A 17622-nucleotide genomic window follows, 5' to 3' on the forward strand; every position below is an offset into this window, starting at 1 on the left:
TTCATCGCATCTTCAAACCAGAGGAAAGACTTTGTTTTAAATGCGTCGCATTGCCAGCAGCAGCGCCGCGCCATACTCACCGTTCCACGCAGCATCTCTTCGATCCGGCGCTGTCTCCATCTTTACATCGCCGAATCCCGGCACCTAAGGGGGACAAGAAACAACAAGGTGAGCAGAGAGAACAGACAGAGACAATCTCTTTAGCCGCCATATGCTTACCTGATTTTACCGCCGGAGGTATAATTCATCAGCACGCCACATCTTCTTATGCCGCACCTGTAAGATAAGGAGAAAGCAGCAAGTTGAACCCTTGGCATTATTTACCGGACAGTGTTGGGTAACACAGACTTTTACCAGAGCGCTTTCAGCTGTCAATCTTCTTATTGGGTCAAAGCTGCAAGATAATAGAGGAATTGGACAGGAGTGAATTCCAGACATTTTGAACTCTTACGAACTATATACTTACGGCTCTTCACCAGGACCTTTTGGAGCCAGGATTCGTCTACAACTCTTCCAATATCTTCAGGCCAGTGAAGTAACTGGTCATCAACGCGTCCCTGTGTGCTTCGCAGGATGGAGGGCTCATCCTTCAAGAATAAAAGGTGAGATTGCTGAGAGGGCGCTTCAGAGGTGATTAGTGGGGAGGACAGTGGGGGTGCTATCACTTGAATCCACAAGTGGCTAAATCCATCTCTCCACTTGTAGGAGAATATTTCTACGGGTCAAGCAGATAAGATTAGGAGGGCAGATCCAGTGAGTCATCGCTGAACTACGCATCACGTGGGTGGAGGCCGCAGCAGTCCGGGTCCGACCGACGCCCCTGTGGGAGCCAGGCAAGCGTAACAGTACGCGAAGCCTATCTACAAATCCCCACCCGGGCGTTATGGAAACCTCAGAAACCGACCAACTGGCACAACTATTGGGGGAACTTAGGGCGGAAGTGCACTCTGCTCGCCAAGAGACTAATGCCCTCAGAAGAAAACTAATTGTATTGAAGGAGCGCACAGATGATCTCGCTAGACAACTGCTGCAAAATCAAGCTGGACAAGCACCCCTACCTGGTTCCGGGGGGAACCCAGCTCCTGTGTTATCGAGTAACCCTGTGCAAATAAACCTACGAGGAAATATTCCATTTGCTCCACCCGAACGCTTTGCCGGAGATCCCAAAAGGTTTGCCGTGTTTATGAACCAATGCCGCTTGCACTTTTTATGCAGACCAGGAGCCTTCCCAAACGATCAAGCCAAGGTAGCCTTTGTATTTTCATATCTCAGCGGCAGTGCAGCTGATTGGTCAATTCCACTAGTTACTCAGGATGACCCAATTCTTCGGGATTTTCAGGGCTTTCAAACAAGCATGGAAAGACTATTTGCCCGGCACTCCCAAGGACAGGCCCTAGTTAACAAACTTTTGTCCCTACAACAGGGTAACCAGGATCTGCTAACCTATATCGCAACCTTCAATAGATTGATAGTGGAAACCGGATGGCCTGAGGAAAAACGAATTACATTGTTTCATCGTGGACTTCGGGGAGAACTTAAAGACGTCTTGGCTCAAGTTGTGAACCCACCTCAGGATTGCGCAGAGTTTATAGACTTAGTGGTCCAGCTGGATCATCGACTCCAGAATAGAAAGGCTGATCGAGCTAAGTTCGAAAATCGAGTATTGGTTAAATCCAACGTTGCCCCCAAAGGAACAGATGCATCAGAACCTATGCAAATCGGGGGGTCAAAGGACCCTTAACTCTAAAGGACAGGGAAAGAAGAAGACAGATGCAATTGTGTCTGTACTGTGGAACCTCAGAACATTCTCTATGGGATTGCCGTATAAAACCACCCAAGAAGGTGGTAGGAATTGCTGATAAAAGCCCAAAAGAGCCTGATTCGGAAAACGACCATGCCCGACAAGCGTAGAGGTCTGCTTGCCGAGCTTAAAGAAGGACACTCAGACCTCGCATCTGATCATACCAATGGTCCTAATTGATCCTAGACAACCCTGACGTATGCACGCAGTAAGGGCATACATTGATAGCGGGGCCATAGGGAACTATATGGACCACGAATTGGCTTCAAGGATGAATCTCCCTCTTTGCAAAAATACCACTTCGGATGTCATCACTACAGTCGATGGAACTGAAATTGCCTCTGGGCCTGTAACTCATTCTACTACAGAGATGACACTGTTGGGTCAAGATGGGCATCGAGAGGCTATTGTGTTTGATTTAATCAAAGCCCCGCAGTTTCAAATAATACTGGGGATGCCGTGGTTGGAAACACATAATCCTTGTATTGAATGGCGAGAGAAGAGAATAACCTTCCCGGATTGTGCACATACCTGTTACCCGGAGAAAACCTCGAACAAAGGCCTGGCCACAGTCATCAACCCAATCGTGCAATTACCTCAGGAGTATCAAGAATTTCAGGATGTTTTTCAAAAAGAACAGGACAATACATTACCACCTCACAGATCGTACGATTGTCAAATTGACCTTCTACCCGGTGCACAACCCCCATGCAGTAGAATCTACGCCCTCACGGAACCTGAAAATCTTCACCTACGGCAATAGTTGGACCAATACCTGACTAATAGCTTTATTCGCCCTTCCAAGTCTCCTGTATCCTCAGCTTTGTTCTACGTGCCAAAAAAGGAAGGTGACCTTAGAACGTGCATAGACTACCGCGCACTAAATCAGATTACGGTAAAAAACCAGTACCCATTGCCTCTGATCCCCGAATTACTAGACCAAGTAAAGGATGCTTGTATCTACACTAAGTTAGATCTCCGAGGGGGATATCATCTGGCACATGTTAAGAAAGGCGACGAATGGAAGACGGCCTTTCGCACCAAGTACGGATTATTCGAGTATGAGGTGATGCCCTTCGGGTTGTGCAATGCACCAGCAGCCTTCCAGTATTTTATGAAAAATGTCTTTCGTGAACTCATTGATGTCTGTGTTGTCGTATACATAGACGATATCCTTGTGTACGCCTCCTCAGAATCAGACCATGTTAAGCACGTACGTGCAGTCCTTGAGAAACTACGCCAGCAAAAGTTATATGCAAAATTGGAAAAAAGTGTTTTTCATGTTACGGAAGTTGAATTCCTTGGATTTATCTTGACTCCAAAAGGAGTCCGAATGGACTCACGAAAGGTGGACGCAATTCTCAAGTGGCCATCACCTAGTTCAGTTAAAGTGGTACAAAGCATGCTCAGATTTGCCAATTTCTACCGCAGATTCATTCTGGACTTCTCACATGTTGTACATCCCATCACAGAACTTTTGCGAAAGAACAAACGTTTCTTGTGGACCGAAGAGGCTGAAAAGGCCTTCCAAGAGCTGAAAGCAAAATTCACGTCTGCGCCTGTCTTAAAGCATCCACGCCCAGAGCTTCCATACATAGTGGGAACTGATGCATCCAGTTTAGCCATGGGAGCTGTCCTGTCCCAGAAGGATCCTGAAACTGGTCAACTTCACCCAGTGGCATTTTGGTCCAGAAAGTTCTCGGCACCCGAATTAAACTATGCGGTTACAGATAAAGAGTTATTAGCCATCAAATCCGCCTTTAAGGCTTGGCGACACTATCTTCTCGGTGCTAGGCATACCATTACTGTAATCACTGATAACCGGAACTTGCAGTATCTGAAAACAGCCAAAGCTCAATCATCGCGCCAACTTCGATGGGCATTGTTCTTTGCCGAATTCGATTTTGTTGTCACTTATCGACCAGGCTGTAAAAATGGCAAGGCAGATGCCTTATCCCGAATATGAATGGAAGAAGCATATGCGAACCCGGAGCCGGTGCCTATAATTTCTGAACAAAGAATTCTTGGCATAACTACTTTACAGACACTAGAAGAAATCCATTTAAAAATCCAACAACTCTTCAATCCAGCAGCCCTGCAGGACTGGGTAAAGAAAGGCCCGGATTACTCAGTCATCAATGACCTACTCTACTATCAAGGACGACTATTTCTACCACACAAGGAATTACAGGAACTTGTCATCTCCAATTATCATGATACCCTAATGGAAGGTCACCCAGGTATCGCAAAAACCGAAGCTAAAATTAAGAGACAATTCTGGTGGCCCACCTGGCGAAAAGATATAAAGTAATTTGTGATGTCTTGCGGCATTTGCGCCCAAAACAAGAGTCAGAAGAAAAAACCAGCTGGCCTGTTACAACCTTTGGATATTCCACCTACACCATGGCACACCTTATCTTTAGACTTTATTACTGATCTACCTCCATGTAATGGATTTAACACCATTCTAGTTATCGTGGATCTTTTTTCCAAGATGGCCCACTTTATTCCTTTGAAGGGATTACCTTCTGCTTCAGTTCTGGCCAAGGAGTTCCTCGAAAACATCATTCGAATACACGGGTTTCCTTCTGTATTGGTCTCTGACCGAGGTAGTCAATTCATTTCACATTTTTGGAAGAATTGTTGCCAATTGGCGCAAATTGACGTAAGGTTATCAACCAGTCACCATCCCCAGACCGATGGTCAGACGGAGAGGACCAACCAGACCCTTGAACAGTACCTTTGTTGCATGCTTCACCAGACCGAAAGTAATTGGAAAGATATTTTATGGATTTCCGAATATGCATACAATAACTCTGTACATTCAGGAACCGGACAAAGCCCCTTTTATACCATATATGGTCACCACCCTCGAACCTCAGAACTGGATTCGCCTCAGGACTTAGAAATGCCTGCAGTTAGTCATTTACATTCTACTATTACACAAGCCTTCAAGGAAGCGATAGAACATTTGAAGCAAGCAAAAGAGAAATACAAGAAAAATGCTGATCTGCATAGAAGTGAAACTCCACAGTACCAAATTGGAGATCAGGTTTGGCTAGCTACAAAACACATACCTCTGAAAGGAACTTGGACTTTTAATCCTAGATATTTGGGACCTTACACCATTAAGGCCATTATCAACCCGGTGGCCGTCAAACTGGAATTACCCTCCAATATGCGAATCCATCCTGTCTTTCATGTTTCACTTTTAAAACCAGTTCAACCAGGAACAAGATTAACCAAACCACCAGATCCTATCTTGATAGATGGAGAACCTGAGTTCGAGGTGAAAAACATCCTGGACTCCAAGGTGGTTAAATCAAAACTTTTTTAGTTAATCGATTGGAAAGGTTACGGGCCACAGGAAAGGTCATGGGAGCCTAGTAACCACGTTCATGCACCACGATTAGCGAAGAGATTCCATCTGGACTTCCCAGACAAACCAGGACCAAGGGGAGGAACGACTTTAGGAGGGGCCTTGAGGGGGAGTGCTGTCATGATGCATACCCCCGGGCATCCAGACCACGTCCATCAGCCCCGCGAGCAGGCATCATATCGCCTTGAGAAAACCCAGCAACCCCTGCTAGGGGCTGTCTAGGTTCAGTCCTGGCGCCTATGGCGCCAGGCTCATATGGGACATCAGTCCTGGCGCCTATGGCGCCAGGCTCATAGGTGCACACTTACCTGATGCAGACCATGCTGCAAGAAGATCCAAGCCCATGTGAGGCCTGGAAGGGACTACTTTACCTTAGGGACTATTTTGTTACTCGGGTGTGGTCGGGGAGGAATACCTACCTGGGACTACTTTGCAGGCTATTTAAACCACGCCCAAAGAGCAGCACACGCTTCGCGGTATTCTGCATCCAGCAGCGTAACGTTCACCGTGCCAGCAGCACCATCCAGCCTTCTGCCATGCCGGCCTCGAACCTGGAGCACCTAGATAGGAGGAAAGAAGCAAAGGTTAGAACAAGATTATTACCTGATGTCTTACCTGATTCAGGATTCATCGCATCTTCAAACCAGAGGAAAGACTTTGTTTTAAATGCGTCGCATTGCCAGCAGCAGCGCCGCGCCATACTCACCGTTCCACGCAGCATCTCTTCCATCTTTACATCGCCGAATCCCGGCACCTAAGTGGGACAAGAAACAACAAGGTGAGCAGAGAGAACAGACAGAGACAATCTCTTTAGCCGCCATATGCTTACCTGATTTTACCGCCGGAGGTATAATTCATCAGCACGCCAGATCTTCTTATGCCGCACCTGTAAGATAAGGAGAAAGCAGCAAGTTGAACCCTTGGCATTATTTACCGGACAGTGGCCCTCATTACGACCCTGGCGGAAATCGAAAAACGATGGCGGAAATGCAATACCGCCATCGAATAGCGCTCGGTGCAACTATGACCCGTCACCGCAAAGTACGAAGCCATTAGCGACACCGTAGTGAACGCCAACGCTAACTGCACCAAGCACGCGCGCGCGCGCCATGCCAAACCGCAAACACCACCATGGTGCAACGGTACGCCAATTCCGACCCTAGTGGACATGTACCTAACGCCATCAGGCATGGCGGAATGTACCATTCCGCCATGGCAAGAAGTACGGCATCGCGAATCAACCGTAAACGGCCCCACTGAGTGCCTGTACACCGCTCCCTGCCCACAAAGTACAACTCCCGGTAGGTGCAATGAAGTCACAATGCAACCATTGAAATGTACAAAGCACCCATGCATGCCAACGAACAAAAGCAACACAAGAGGGGCCAATGGGAGCTGCAGGTCACAGATGGCACGAATACAGAAGCCATCCCAATGGACATGACCACAGTCCCCCACCAAGAAACGCACGCAAACACAGGCACCTGTGCCCAGCAATATTCCGAAAATCACATCATTCCACCAGTCCACCTGGCTGACCGGCATCTGTTACACAAAACCCAATCCCCCGCCCCTGAGCATGACAACATTCAAACTGTCATATAGGCAGCCCCCATCCCTGACCTCACGGGCTTAGTAGGCAAACGCGCCCAGTACAGTACCACGCAACTAAACCCCGAAGGTGGAACCCAATGCAGATCTCCTCACAATACATCGCCCCCCAAATAGGCATATGCCACATCACTTGCAAAGAAAAACGCTACACGGGCCAAATCAGAATAGCAATTTATGCACATCAAAGACACCAAGCCCATACAGCCATCAGGCCATGAACTCCAAAACACTAATCACCATTGTGGGCTGCATCCGCAAGAAATGACCAGCCACTACTTGTGTGTCGCCCTGTACCCCCATGGTACACAGAGCCACATTCACGTACGAAAAGGCAACATGGAAGCGCACAGAACCGCAGGGCTGTCCCAATGGGGAGGCACTAGTCCAGCTGAAAGGCCAAAATGTTGCTCCGAGACACCAGTACTGCGTAAGGGCATGTGGGCCATTGGCGATCGTCCCATAAGATCGTAATGCTGCTCCACCGATTAACACGAAGCAGCAGGTGTCGGGAGTAAAATCCATCTGCAGAAGTGGCATACAGATGGCAGTGGCAAAAGGGGAGGAGATACCTGTCAACCAAAAGAAAAGAAAAAGAACAGAATGGCCATCAGAACTACATTCGAACAACTCACTTCAATGATCACACGAAATCCACAGCCATATGCATGCTAGCCCACTCAAAAGGATCATCACCACCCCAAGACCACTTGCGACTCATAACTATCTATATCGAGGTGCAAACACCATCACAAACGAGTGTACCTGTGCATGCGTCTGTCAAAACAGAATCCATCAGATGGGAATGTCAACGTGCATGGACACAAGTGTCTGAGGGCGCCTCGAGACAGGGAGGGCTCAACAAGGCCAGATAGACGATGGTCCCACTATGGCAGCCCTGCATCACATAGCGTAGGGGAGGCGGATAGATCCCAAGAAGCCCTGTACATGGCAAACTCTGTATCAAATCACCTGCCCATGCATCCATTCATCATTCCCTCATCCCGGGATCAAAACGCCTGAATATTTACTCACATGACATTAGAAACATCCATTGAGTCTGTGCGTTATGCAGCCTGCAAAATCCACAGTGCCCCAGCCCGTAATTCCAGTGTTGTGAAGTAACATGTATTTGGGAACGGCCGGCCTCATCGCCCACGTAGCTAATGCGCATCCCAAACTATTCATATCAATCATTGCTCCCTCGCCATGGGCCCTGTCTCAAGGACATTGAACAATAGAACGTTATATTTGCAGTCAGACCTGTGGGCATCTCCTCGCCGCCAGCTGAAGACCGAAAGCGCCGCCCTTCGAATTCCTCATTTGCAACATCACGTCGAAAAGGCATCTGTGGCCGTTTGAAATCACTAATTATTCCATCGAGTGCGGCTGTGTGTGAAAATGGCAACTGCCTTCACCCACGAATGGGACGCCCCGCCCGTCGTTGCAACTCGGTACAGTGATGCATGAGGGCCCACCGTTACTCGAGTACTACGTTCCACTGACCCTTCACAAGTCTGTTCGCGACTGCACAGATAGAATGGGAAACAATGGGACCATAGCCGAATGAACATAACAACCAATCCAACACGGCCATCGGGTACAAATACATGATAGCAATAGCAAGATACCATTCCCCGAATTGCAGCGTTGTGCGCGTGACGTGCTCGGCCAAAGGGGAGGGCAGTTTGCACAGGTGGAATGAATCACCACAGGTGGAGGCCATACAGCCTGAAAACACATGAATTGCACAGCCAGTCTCCTCCCACAACCACACCGAAATGCTACCGGCAGGACTCGCGATGTTGGCCCTGGGGGACCTGTTAGCACTGCAAGTGCTCCAACTCCAAGAGGAAGACGAACACCAACTACAACCGGCCGCACGGAGGAGACGCAGGAGGAGGAGGAGGGCAAGGCAGGGCCAGCAAGGCCCACCAGCACAGCCACTACCACCACGCAGGCAGCCCGCAATCCCACGCCTCCGAGCACATCCGTTCAACCTCACTGATGAGCAGATCCACACCCTCTACCGTTTGGACCGGGACACCATAGCCGCCATTGTGGACATGACACAGGCTGACCTTGTCAGCATGATAGATAGCCCAACCGCCATCCCACCCCTACTGAAGGTGGTGTCTGTACTCCACTTCCTGGCCACAGGCACCTACCAGCACACAGTCGGACAGTTGCATGGCATTTCTCAGCCACTGTTCTCACGGACACTATTGCAAGTGCTCGATGCCCTCCTGCAGCACGCAGACGACTACATCTCCCTACCACGCTCGGAGCAGGAAATTACAAACACGAAAGTGGGATTCCATGCACTTGCCGGCATACCGGGTTGCATTGGTGCCATCGACTGCACCCATGTGGAATTGGTCGTCCCACATGCCATGGAGGCCCAGTACCGCAACCGAAAACAATTCCATTCCCTGAATGTACAAATGGTGTGTGACTCCAACAGGATCATTACACATTGTTGCGCCCGATTCCCTGGATCAACCCATGATTCTATGGTCTTGAGGAACTCTACAATACCACGCTACATGGAGCGACACGCAGGGAACAGATCCTGGCTACTCGGTGAGTCTCATTACATGCATGATGATGTGGGGTATGTGAATTGGCAATGACCTGGCAGGAAGGGGGGGGGGGTGTGCGTACGTATCAATGGCATTCCACATCATACGGTTCTCGTCCACATACAGGTGATGCTGGATATCCACTGAAGAGATGGCTCCTCACACCAGTCCGGAACCCACGGGACCAGCATGAGGAGGACTACAACCATGCCCACTCACGTACCCGTGTAGTCATAGAACAGGCATTCGGCCTACTGAAGGGCCGTTTCCGCTGCCTCAGCAGGTCTGGCGGGGCACTCCTGTACCGCCATGAGAAGGTTGCAAAGATGGTGATGGCATGTGTCATGCTCCACAACATGTGCGTACGTAGAAATGTGCCCATGCCCCCTGACGCAGAACTGCAAGCACCTGAAGATGGTCATGATGAGGGTGGGGATGTGGCAGCACCTCATGGAGTCTGCGAGGCACCGGAGGCCCGTGACATTCGTCAGCATCTCATTGATGTATGCTTCTAGCACTCACGCCTGGTGGCTGATACATGGACACGGGACTCGTGGCACTGCATGTGTCCGGGACATGCACAATATGGACTGTACGCCTATGATGGCCTAGTACACAAAGATCAATGTCCACACATCTCATTGGTTGATCGTGCACTTTTTATGGCATATGTGATGTCATGTTGAACACCCTATCGACCCGCCACCCAAGTGAGCCCAACACACCCCCTCCACCCCCCTACCTCCCCCCCGAACACCAGTGTCCAAAGATGCTCATTGTCAGTGGGCTGTCGCTATTGCAAGCCCCCTCTGCGGGTATCAGGGGCACCCCTGCCTGTGGAGCGCAGGTTCCTTCCAGATCTACGTTGGGGGCTGCCCTGGACGGAGCTTGCAACGGATGATGTGTCTGCCTGCTCACGTCCATGCATGTCCCTAAGGGTTTGCGAGAGCTCAGTGAGCACACGGCGCACTGCGGCAAGTTCGGCACATACGTCCTTGGCCGTCGCATGCAGTTCCCCCCTGAGGCTCTCGGTGCTTCTCTCCATTTGGACTCTCAGGCTCTCGGTGCTTCTCTCCATTTGGACTCTCAGGCTCTCGGTGCTACTCTCGATTTGTGCCCTAAGTGTCTCAGTTGATGTTTCTATGTCTGCCTTAGTGCCCCCACATTCATCAGCATGGTCCTTGAGGAGCGTGGCCAGTTGCTGCTGTTGTTCGATCAACTGGTCGAGGGACTGTTGCCTCTGCTGGGTCAAGGCCATTTGCGGGGGTGTCACAGAGGGGCTGTTGTCCTCATGTTGCATTGCCACAGGGCTTGTGGGGGATGGCCAGTCGTCGTCTTGTGGGTGCCCCTGCGTGGTATCCTCATGTTGTACGGGATGGGACAGACAGGGGGATTGGGACAGGTCATGGATGGATCTGACTTCGGCATCCCCGTTTTCTGTGTCGGAGCATGCTGCCATCAATGGGGTGTCACCTATGGTGCTGCTGCCACCGGAGGCAGTGCCTTCTGTGGCATCCATTGGGGGGACCTGTGGTGGTGGTGTTGTGGGCATGCTGGCTGCTGGGGTGCCTGTTGATGTTCCCTCCTCTGTGCTGCCACCTGATTTGTGCTGCTGCCGTGTCTTGATGCGTGCAGCTGAGGTGGAGGGTCTCTGGCCGTTGGTCTTGGCCCTCTTTGCAGGTGTGCTGGTAGGGGTGTCCTGTAGCTCGTCGTTTGGATCGGACCCTGTGGTGGAGTAGAGGAGGGCGAGGGTTATTGGTGGGTCTGTGGGAATTGGAATGGCATTGTATCACATGCATTGGGGTGGTACCTGAGGGTGATTTGGGCCGGGCCCTTGGAGGTGCTTTGATTTGTGTGTGGAGTGAGGGTGCAGTTGTTTGGCAGCCTGCAGTTAGGGTGTGCCTGCTGCAAGTGTAGTGCGTGTATTAGGGGTTTTTAATTATTTAAGTATTTATTGTGGGTTTTAACGTGCGCTATCAGGCCGATGTGTGTGGACGTTCTCCTGGACATGTGTTTCTGTTGCACTATGTGGACGCATGGTACTTCACATGGATGGACTGTGTGGATTTGGCATTGTTTTTTCTGGCCCACCTACCTGTATCTTCGGATGTCTGCACTCCTTTCTCCATCCCTCCGACTCCCTCTATGCTCTCCATTCCGATGGTGGAGGCACAGATTTCTTCCCAGGGGGTCAACTTGATGGGTGATTCAGGACCTCCCCCGGTGGCTGTGGCAATGTTGCGGTTGGCAGAGAGTATGCTGCGGACGCGTATCCGCAGGTCGTCCCATCGCTTGCGGCATTGCTGTGGGGTGCGGGGTGCGGTCCCCACCGCACTTACCCGCTGTGCCACCAGAGCCCATATGGCCTTCTTGTTTGCAAGTGCCGTCCTGGTCATTTGCGTGGAGAAGACGACGGCAGCATTCTCCTGGAGGGTCTCTGTTAGCACGGTGAGTTCCTCACGGGAGAAGTGGACCTGCCGCTTGCGGTCGCACGCTTTCTTCGCTGCTTTTCCCATTATTCTTGGTTTCGCTAGGGTGGTTGACGGGTTGGGGTGTGTTTCAGGGTAGTGATTTTAGTGGTTGTGTGGTTTTAGTGTATTTATAGGTGTACGCCGGGATGTTTCCCGTTCCGGGCCCATGTTTTGACTTCCGTTTCCGTATATTTCCGGGCACCGTACTTTCCGGTAGGCGCACACTGCGGTGACCGCTAAGAGGGGTGGCGGTATTGCACCTGGGGCGCCGTACGGCGGCGGTGTGGGCCGTTTTGGGGTCATTTCCGCCATCGCGGACTTTGCACTTCCGCCATGCCGTGGTGCTCGTGCCCGATGGGTCGGAATGGGCCGCACTTTGCTCCTTCGTGCAATGGCGGAAACGCTATTTACGCTGTGGCGCTCCGGTCAGTCGCTTTCCGCCAGGGTCGTAATGAGGGCCAGTGTTGGGTAACAGACTTTTACCAGAGCGCTTTCAGCTGTCAATCTTCTTATTGGGTCAAAGCTGCAAGATAAAAGAGGAATATGACAGGAGTGAATTCCAGACATTTTGAACTCTTACGAACTATATACTTACGGCTCTTCACCAGGACCTTTTGGAGCCAGGATTCGTCTACAACTCTTCCAATATCTTCAGGGCAGTGAAGTAACTGGTCATCAACGCGCCCCTGTGTGCTTCGCAGGATGGAGGGCTCATCCTTCAAGAATATAAGGTGAGATTGCTGAGAGGGCGCTTCAGAGGTGATTAGTGGGGAGGACAGTGGGGGTGCTATCACTTGAATCCACAAGTGGCTAAATCCATCTCTCCACTTGTAGGAGAATATTTCTACCGGTCAAGCAGACAAGATTAGGAGGGCAGATCCAGTCAGTCTTCGCTGCACTACGCATCACGTGGGTGGAGGCCGCAGCAGTCCGTGTCTGACCGACGCCCCTTTGGGAGCCAGGTGAGCGTAACATCCACCCTGCCTTTTCAGTTGAATAAAAATGTTGTTAAGAAAACTTTAAACTGTTGTCCGTGTCTGATTCATGATGCCTTCAGGATATATAGGTCTTAGAATCCTCAGGTACCTATGTGACTGCTCAGCAGAAGAAAGTGAGAAGCTTGCCTTCAGGAAATTAAGGCCTCAATGTTGAGATGACCTCAGAATAACAGCGTCTGGTGGGGAAAATACTAGATGGACTGTATGCCATGTGTATGTGTAGACTTGCAATAATAGGAAAAAAATATACCTTTTAGATTTCACCATACATAAACTGTTTAAGGCTGGCTGTTTCATGTTGGACCCGATAGGTTAACGACGCTCCAGGGGACCTTTAAGCATGTGTGTGCATGCATGCATGTTTAACTGTCAACTCTTCGTTATATGGTTCTAGTAAATGCTGCTTAGACGATGAAATAAGTTAATCCTAGTTGATCCAGGATCAGGCCTTTTAAGGACTCACCGGCCTTGACCAAGAAACATTGCCTGTAACATTCTGCTGGCTAAATAGAGCCGCATTGCCATACGTGGGGTATGTAGACAGCTATTTATCTTGTTCGGGAACAGACACCTTAATGAACAATGCAAAGAGCCGTAAAAGGATTATAGAATGGACCCTAAGCCAACCAAGTTTACAATTGTAGAAAACATGTGATAGCTCTTCCACCAACACCACTAACAGTTTATACCCAGAATCTTGGACCACCCGTGCATTGTTAATTTGGCAAATAGATAACCTCAGAAAATCACATCGAAAAGGTATTCTTGTGTTAAGTCCAGTGCCAAGATGTGCAGCATTATTGGAAGCAATCAACATTTTAAGCAGTAGAGGGAGGTGGCTATAAAGATCAACAGAGTATGGGTGATTGTGGCCTGTCAGTCTTGGGTGTCAGTAGGGTCTAACTGGGATACAAACAGTGTCCCTGGTACCAAAGGAAGAGTGGCCAACATTCACAAAATGCAATCCGTGACTTTTCACACCAAAATTAACAGTCCCTGGGGCATATTTCTTGAGGGGTAAAGTTGTATGGTGCATTATAAAGCACATTGGACCACTAACGTTGGTTTAAGGTAATAGCTGCACACAGTTACAGTTTGACCCAGAAAGCTCTCCCATACAGAGCTGTCGAGCAAGCCTTGTTTTGGGCTTTGCCCTATAGACCTGTCCAGCAAGCCATTCTGACATTTCCTTATTGCCCTGATGGCCAGTTAGAGATTGGGTATGAGAATAGTCATTTTAATCTGGTTGTGGTATAGCTCGGTATTGAGGCAAAAACCTCTGTACTTCAGGTTTACGAGATGGGTTCTTGGTGGCGGGATGGGGCCACGTGTTTATATTGCAAACTTTACATGTTCTTTATAATTTAATCAATAAACTAGTATGGTTACTAAAAGCTTTCAAATAACACATGTATGTTTTTATTTTATATCAAAGTACCATAAGAACACTTTACTTTCCCGACCAAAGCAGCTGCCTTATGCCTGGAACAACACTGCCAAACATGCGAACGGCACCGTGAACAGGTAGGACTGTACGTTATCGTCAGAAATGACTGTGCTTGAATTAAATGTCTTGCCTCAGCTTGCATAATTTCCCTTTAATAATTAATTGGATGGGCCAAAGCTCGTGCAACGGGAACCCAGGGAATGTACAAATGTGTGCATCAGAATGTTCTAGGAAAAAGTATTGAATGGAACTATTTTATAGGTAAAAAACAACCCTGCAGTAGTTTTCTAAATAGTGTAGTAGGTATTGACATGCATTTACGTATTGACTTGCAAGGCCCCTTTCACAACTTAACCTCTTAATTGCGCCACAACAAATTATTGAGGGGTCCTTGTCTACATGATGCAAAAGTAATTCTGTTTTACTCTGTGCTGGCAACATGGTTGTGAAATTCAGGCCCAGACATGCAATTTTATGTCCTTCCCGCAATGAAGATGCTGAAATATGGTTGTGGCCTATGCCCCATGCCGGATAAATATTGAATTCTTGCGGCTCAGTGTTTTTCCGTTGGCTAGCCCACATACCTGCTCGCCACACCATATTACAAAGTCACAAGAGGAAAAAAGAAACACTTTTTTTCTTTTCAAAATTGAACTAAGTTATAATATTCAGAGGAATGTCGCTCTTGACTTATTTCCAGGAGATATTGTAACCAGTATAAGAAACACAACTTTGGACATGACAAAGAGGTACACGGTTGTGACAGTTTTGACCTGCACCACTGTAGGCATGCTGGTTCAACGTCCCAAAAGTGGAAGGCGGTTCAGGCTGTGTACATTTGCTATTGTAGTGTCAGTATTTGTATTATTTGCTTGAACATTAGTGTCCACGTGTGAAGTGTACTTAGTTTTGACACACTTTAGAAAGCATCATATGGTGAAATGAGGGACAGCAAAAGATACTGTCCATTATAAGTAGCATTTAGGCCTATGCCACTCCAAAGATTCTCTAGCAAGCATCACTGAAGTAGATTATGTTTTTGTTGCAGTGGAGAGAATTATATTGTGTTATTGTTGCATGAGGACAAGCTGTTTGTTAGTATTGAGTATATAGCTGTAGTGCCAGGTAGTGCAAGCATTAACAAGGGTAGATATTCATTATTATTAGCATAAGGATCACCTGCCACCATAGCCAGAGCCCTTCCATGTTTAACTGGCCCAAATAAGAGTTGTTGGCTTTCTGTCATTTAGAGCACTAGGCCGCATTTCTGAGCTTCTGTTCTATTCATTTAATTAGATTTTATTTCTGCTTTCCCCCCTAACCCCCGTGAGTGTTCAGATGGCAAAGGCCCTTGGAGGAAGGGTGAAGCGCCACAACAAGATTGGTTATCGTTGCAAGACGTAGCTGTTCCCAGATGTTTCAGGCAGGAGATAGGCAACGCTATGTTCCCAACATTAGATAAATGTAATGACGTTTTGGTGTGAACAAGGCCTAGGGCAAGAGCTAGTCAGCTTGTTGATCGAGATTTGTGGTTATGGTTGTGGTTATACTGACCCCCTTGAGAAGTGGCAGGATCATAGAAACTGAAGCTGACAGGCTAAATAGAGTAAATAAATCTCAGAAATTAGTCCCCAAGAGCAATGCCTTGGCTGCATTTTTTATAAAGCCACCTGGTTCCCAAGAGAGATAGGGGAGGGGAGGATGTGTGCTAGGAATGCAACATGTTTCAAGATGGGATTTGCAGGAGGTGCAGCTGTAAGATCTGAGAATCGATGAGGGCTGCCAAGTTGTCTGGTCTCATGAGAAAGTAGTATTGTGTCCATTTTGTTGCCACATGGTACTGACTTCACTGTTCACACTCGTTTCAGGATTGGTTCATCTCAGGGTCATGCACATCATGACATTGTCCCAGCCAATGGGAAAATGCCATCACAGCAACAGTAATATAAATAATGCTGTCCAATCAAAACGGAGTATTTTTTTCTGGCTACACAATTAGGTCATCTGTAGGGGGAGGAATTTAAATGATCATGCTTAGGATGGTTACCAATGGGTTTGGGTTGTACAGGTTGTGTTTAGATTTTTGTATAATGGCTACCCAATGGGGAGTGTAGGATCAACATGTACTTGATATTTGTAACAAATGTTTTTTTGTGGTTTTTGTCCATAAAAACTGTAATTGATATGGGCATTTTGAGAGCATTTTCAGTTCTACAGTGCTGACTGATCCTCCTGGTCATATTTTCATGCAATAAATCTTGTTTTTCTTGGAAATCGTGCACCCCTTATTGATTTGGTTATGGGCCTTCTGTACATTCTGGTGACCCCGTGATTTCCAGGACCCCCAAGAAGCTGGGACTACCCCACTGAACGCCCTGGGTTGCGGAGCCTACCTGCAGTGACCAGTCCATGTGCACACCACAAGGAGGTTTGCAGGCACCATGTTTCTCTGGCGGCGGTCTGATCCCTGGAGCAGGGCATTGCGCCCATCTGTGCAGGCAATTGAGGGGGACACAGAATCGGAGGACCTCAGAGAACACATAGAACATGAGTGCACTCTTGCGGGAAAAACAGGGAAGGGGAAACTGATAATTTTTTTATTGCATGAGTAAATAAAAGAGAGGAGGGGAAACCGCTCAAAGACAAGGGAAGACAACGTTGGGAAATAGTGTATAGGTTTTGACCAGTAGTGAGTTGAAGCTCACCCACCACGCAGAAACTTTGTTCATAATACCGTGCCGGGCAACATAAAAATGTGGTAGTCACCCCTTTGATCAAAAAACCTGGTCAGGATCCTGAGATATATTGCAACCTAAGACCTATAACGAATGTTCCATTCTTGTAAAAAATTGTGAACAAGATTGCTACAGTGCAATTTCAGGGGCACCCGGAAGAAGCAGCCGTTTTACACCCCAGGCAATTGGGCTTCAGGTCCAACCATGGCACTGAGAGCTTCTTGGTGGACGTGCACACCCAAATGCTGAACATCATGGATAAAAGAAAATTGGAGCTGCTGATGTTATTAGATTTATCGGCAGCCTTCGATCTTGTGAATCATGAGAAGCTTATCACTGCTCTTTCAGGCATAGGGTGTTGTTCAGGAAAAGCCGTAGAATGGATCAGGTCTTTTCTTAGGAACAGGATGTCAAACATTAGTTGTGGGACTGTTACTTCAGAGCCAGCGTTGATTACCTGTGGCGTACCCCAAGGTGCATGCCTTTCTCCGGCACTTTTTAACGTGTATATTTGCTCATTGTGCAATCTTCTTGAGAACATGTGCATTCAGTTCACTAATTATGCTGATGACACTCAGCTAATTTTTGAGCAGAGTGG

General features: G+C 48.3%; 1 protein-coding gene across 1 annotated transcript in view; it reads left to right on the forward strand.

Annotated features, from left to right (window-relative positions):
- FAM217A (family with sequence similarity 217 member A) overlaps window positions 1-17622 on the forward strand; it is a 153699-nt gene that overhangs the window by 45301 nt on the left and 90776 nt on the right. Inside the window, exon 2 of the mRNA XM_069612316.1 lies at window positions 14278-14366. Coding sequence (XP_069468417.1) covers window positions 14278-14366 — 89 coding nt within the window. The remainder of the gene's footprint in view (window positions 1-14277; window positions 14367-17622) is intronic.

This window comes from Ambystoma mexicanum, chromosome 5p, assembly GCF_040938575.1.
Source record: "Ambystoma mexicanum isolate Mex_15411 chromosome 5p, UKY_AmexF1_1, whole genome shotgun sequence".
Lineage (NCBI taxonomy): Eukaryota > Metazoa > Chordata > Amphibia > Caudata > Ambystomatidae > Ambystoma > Ambystoma mexicanum.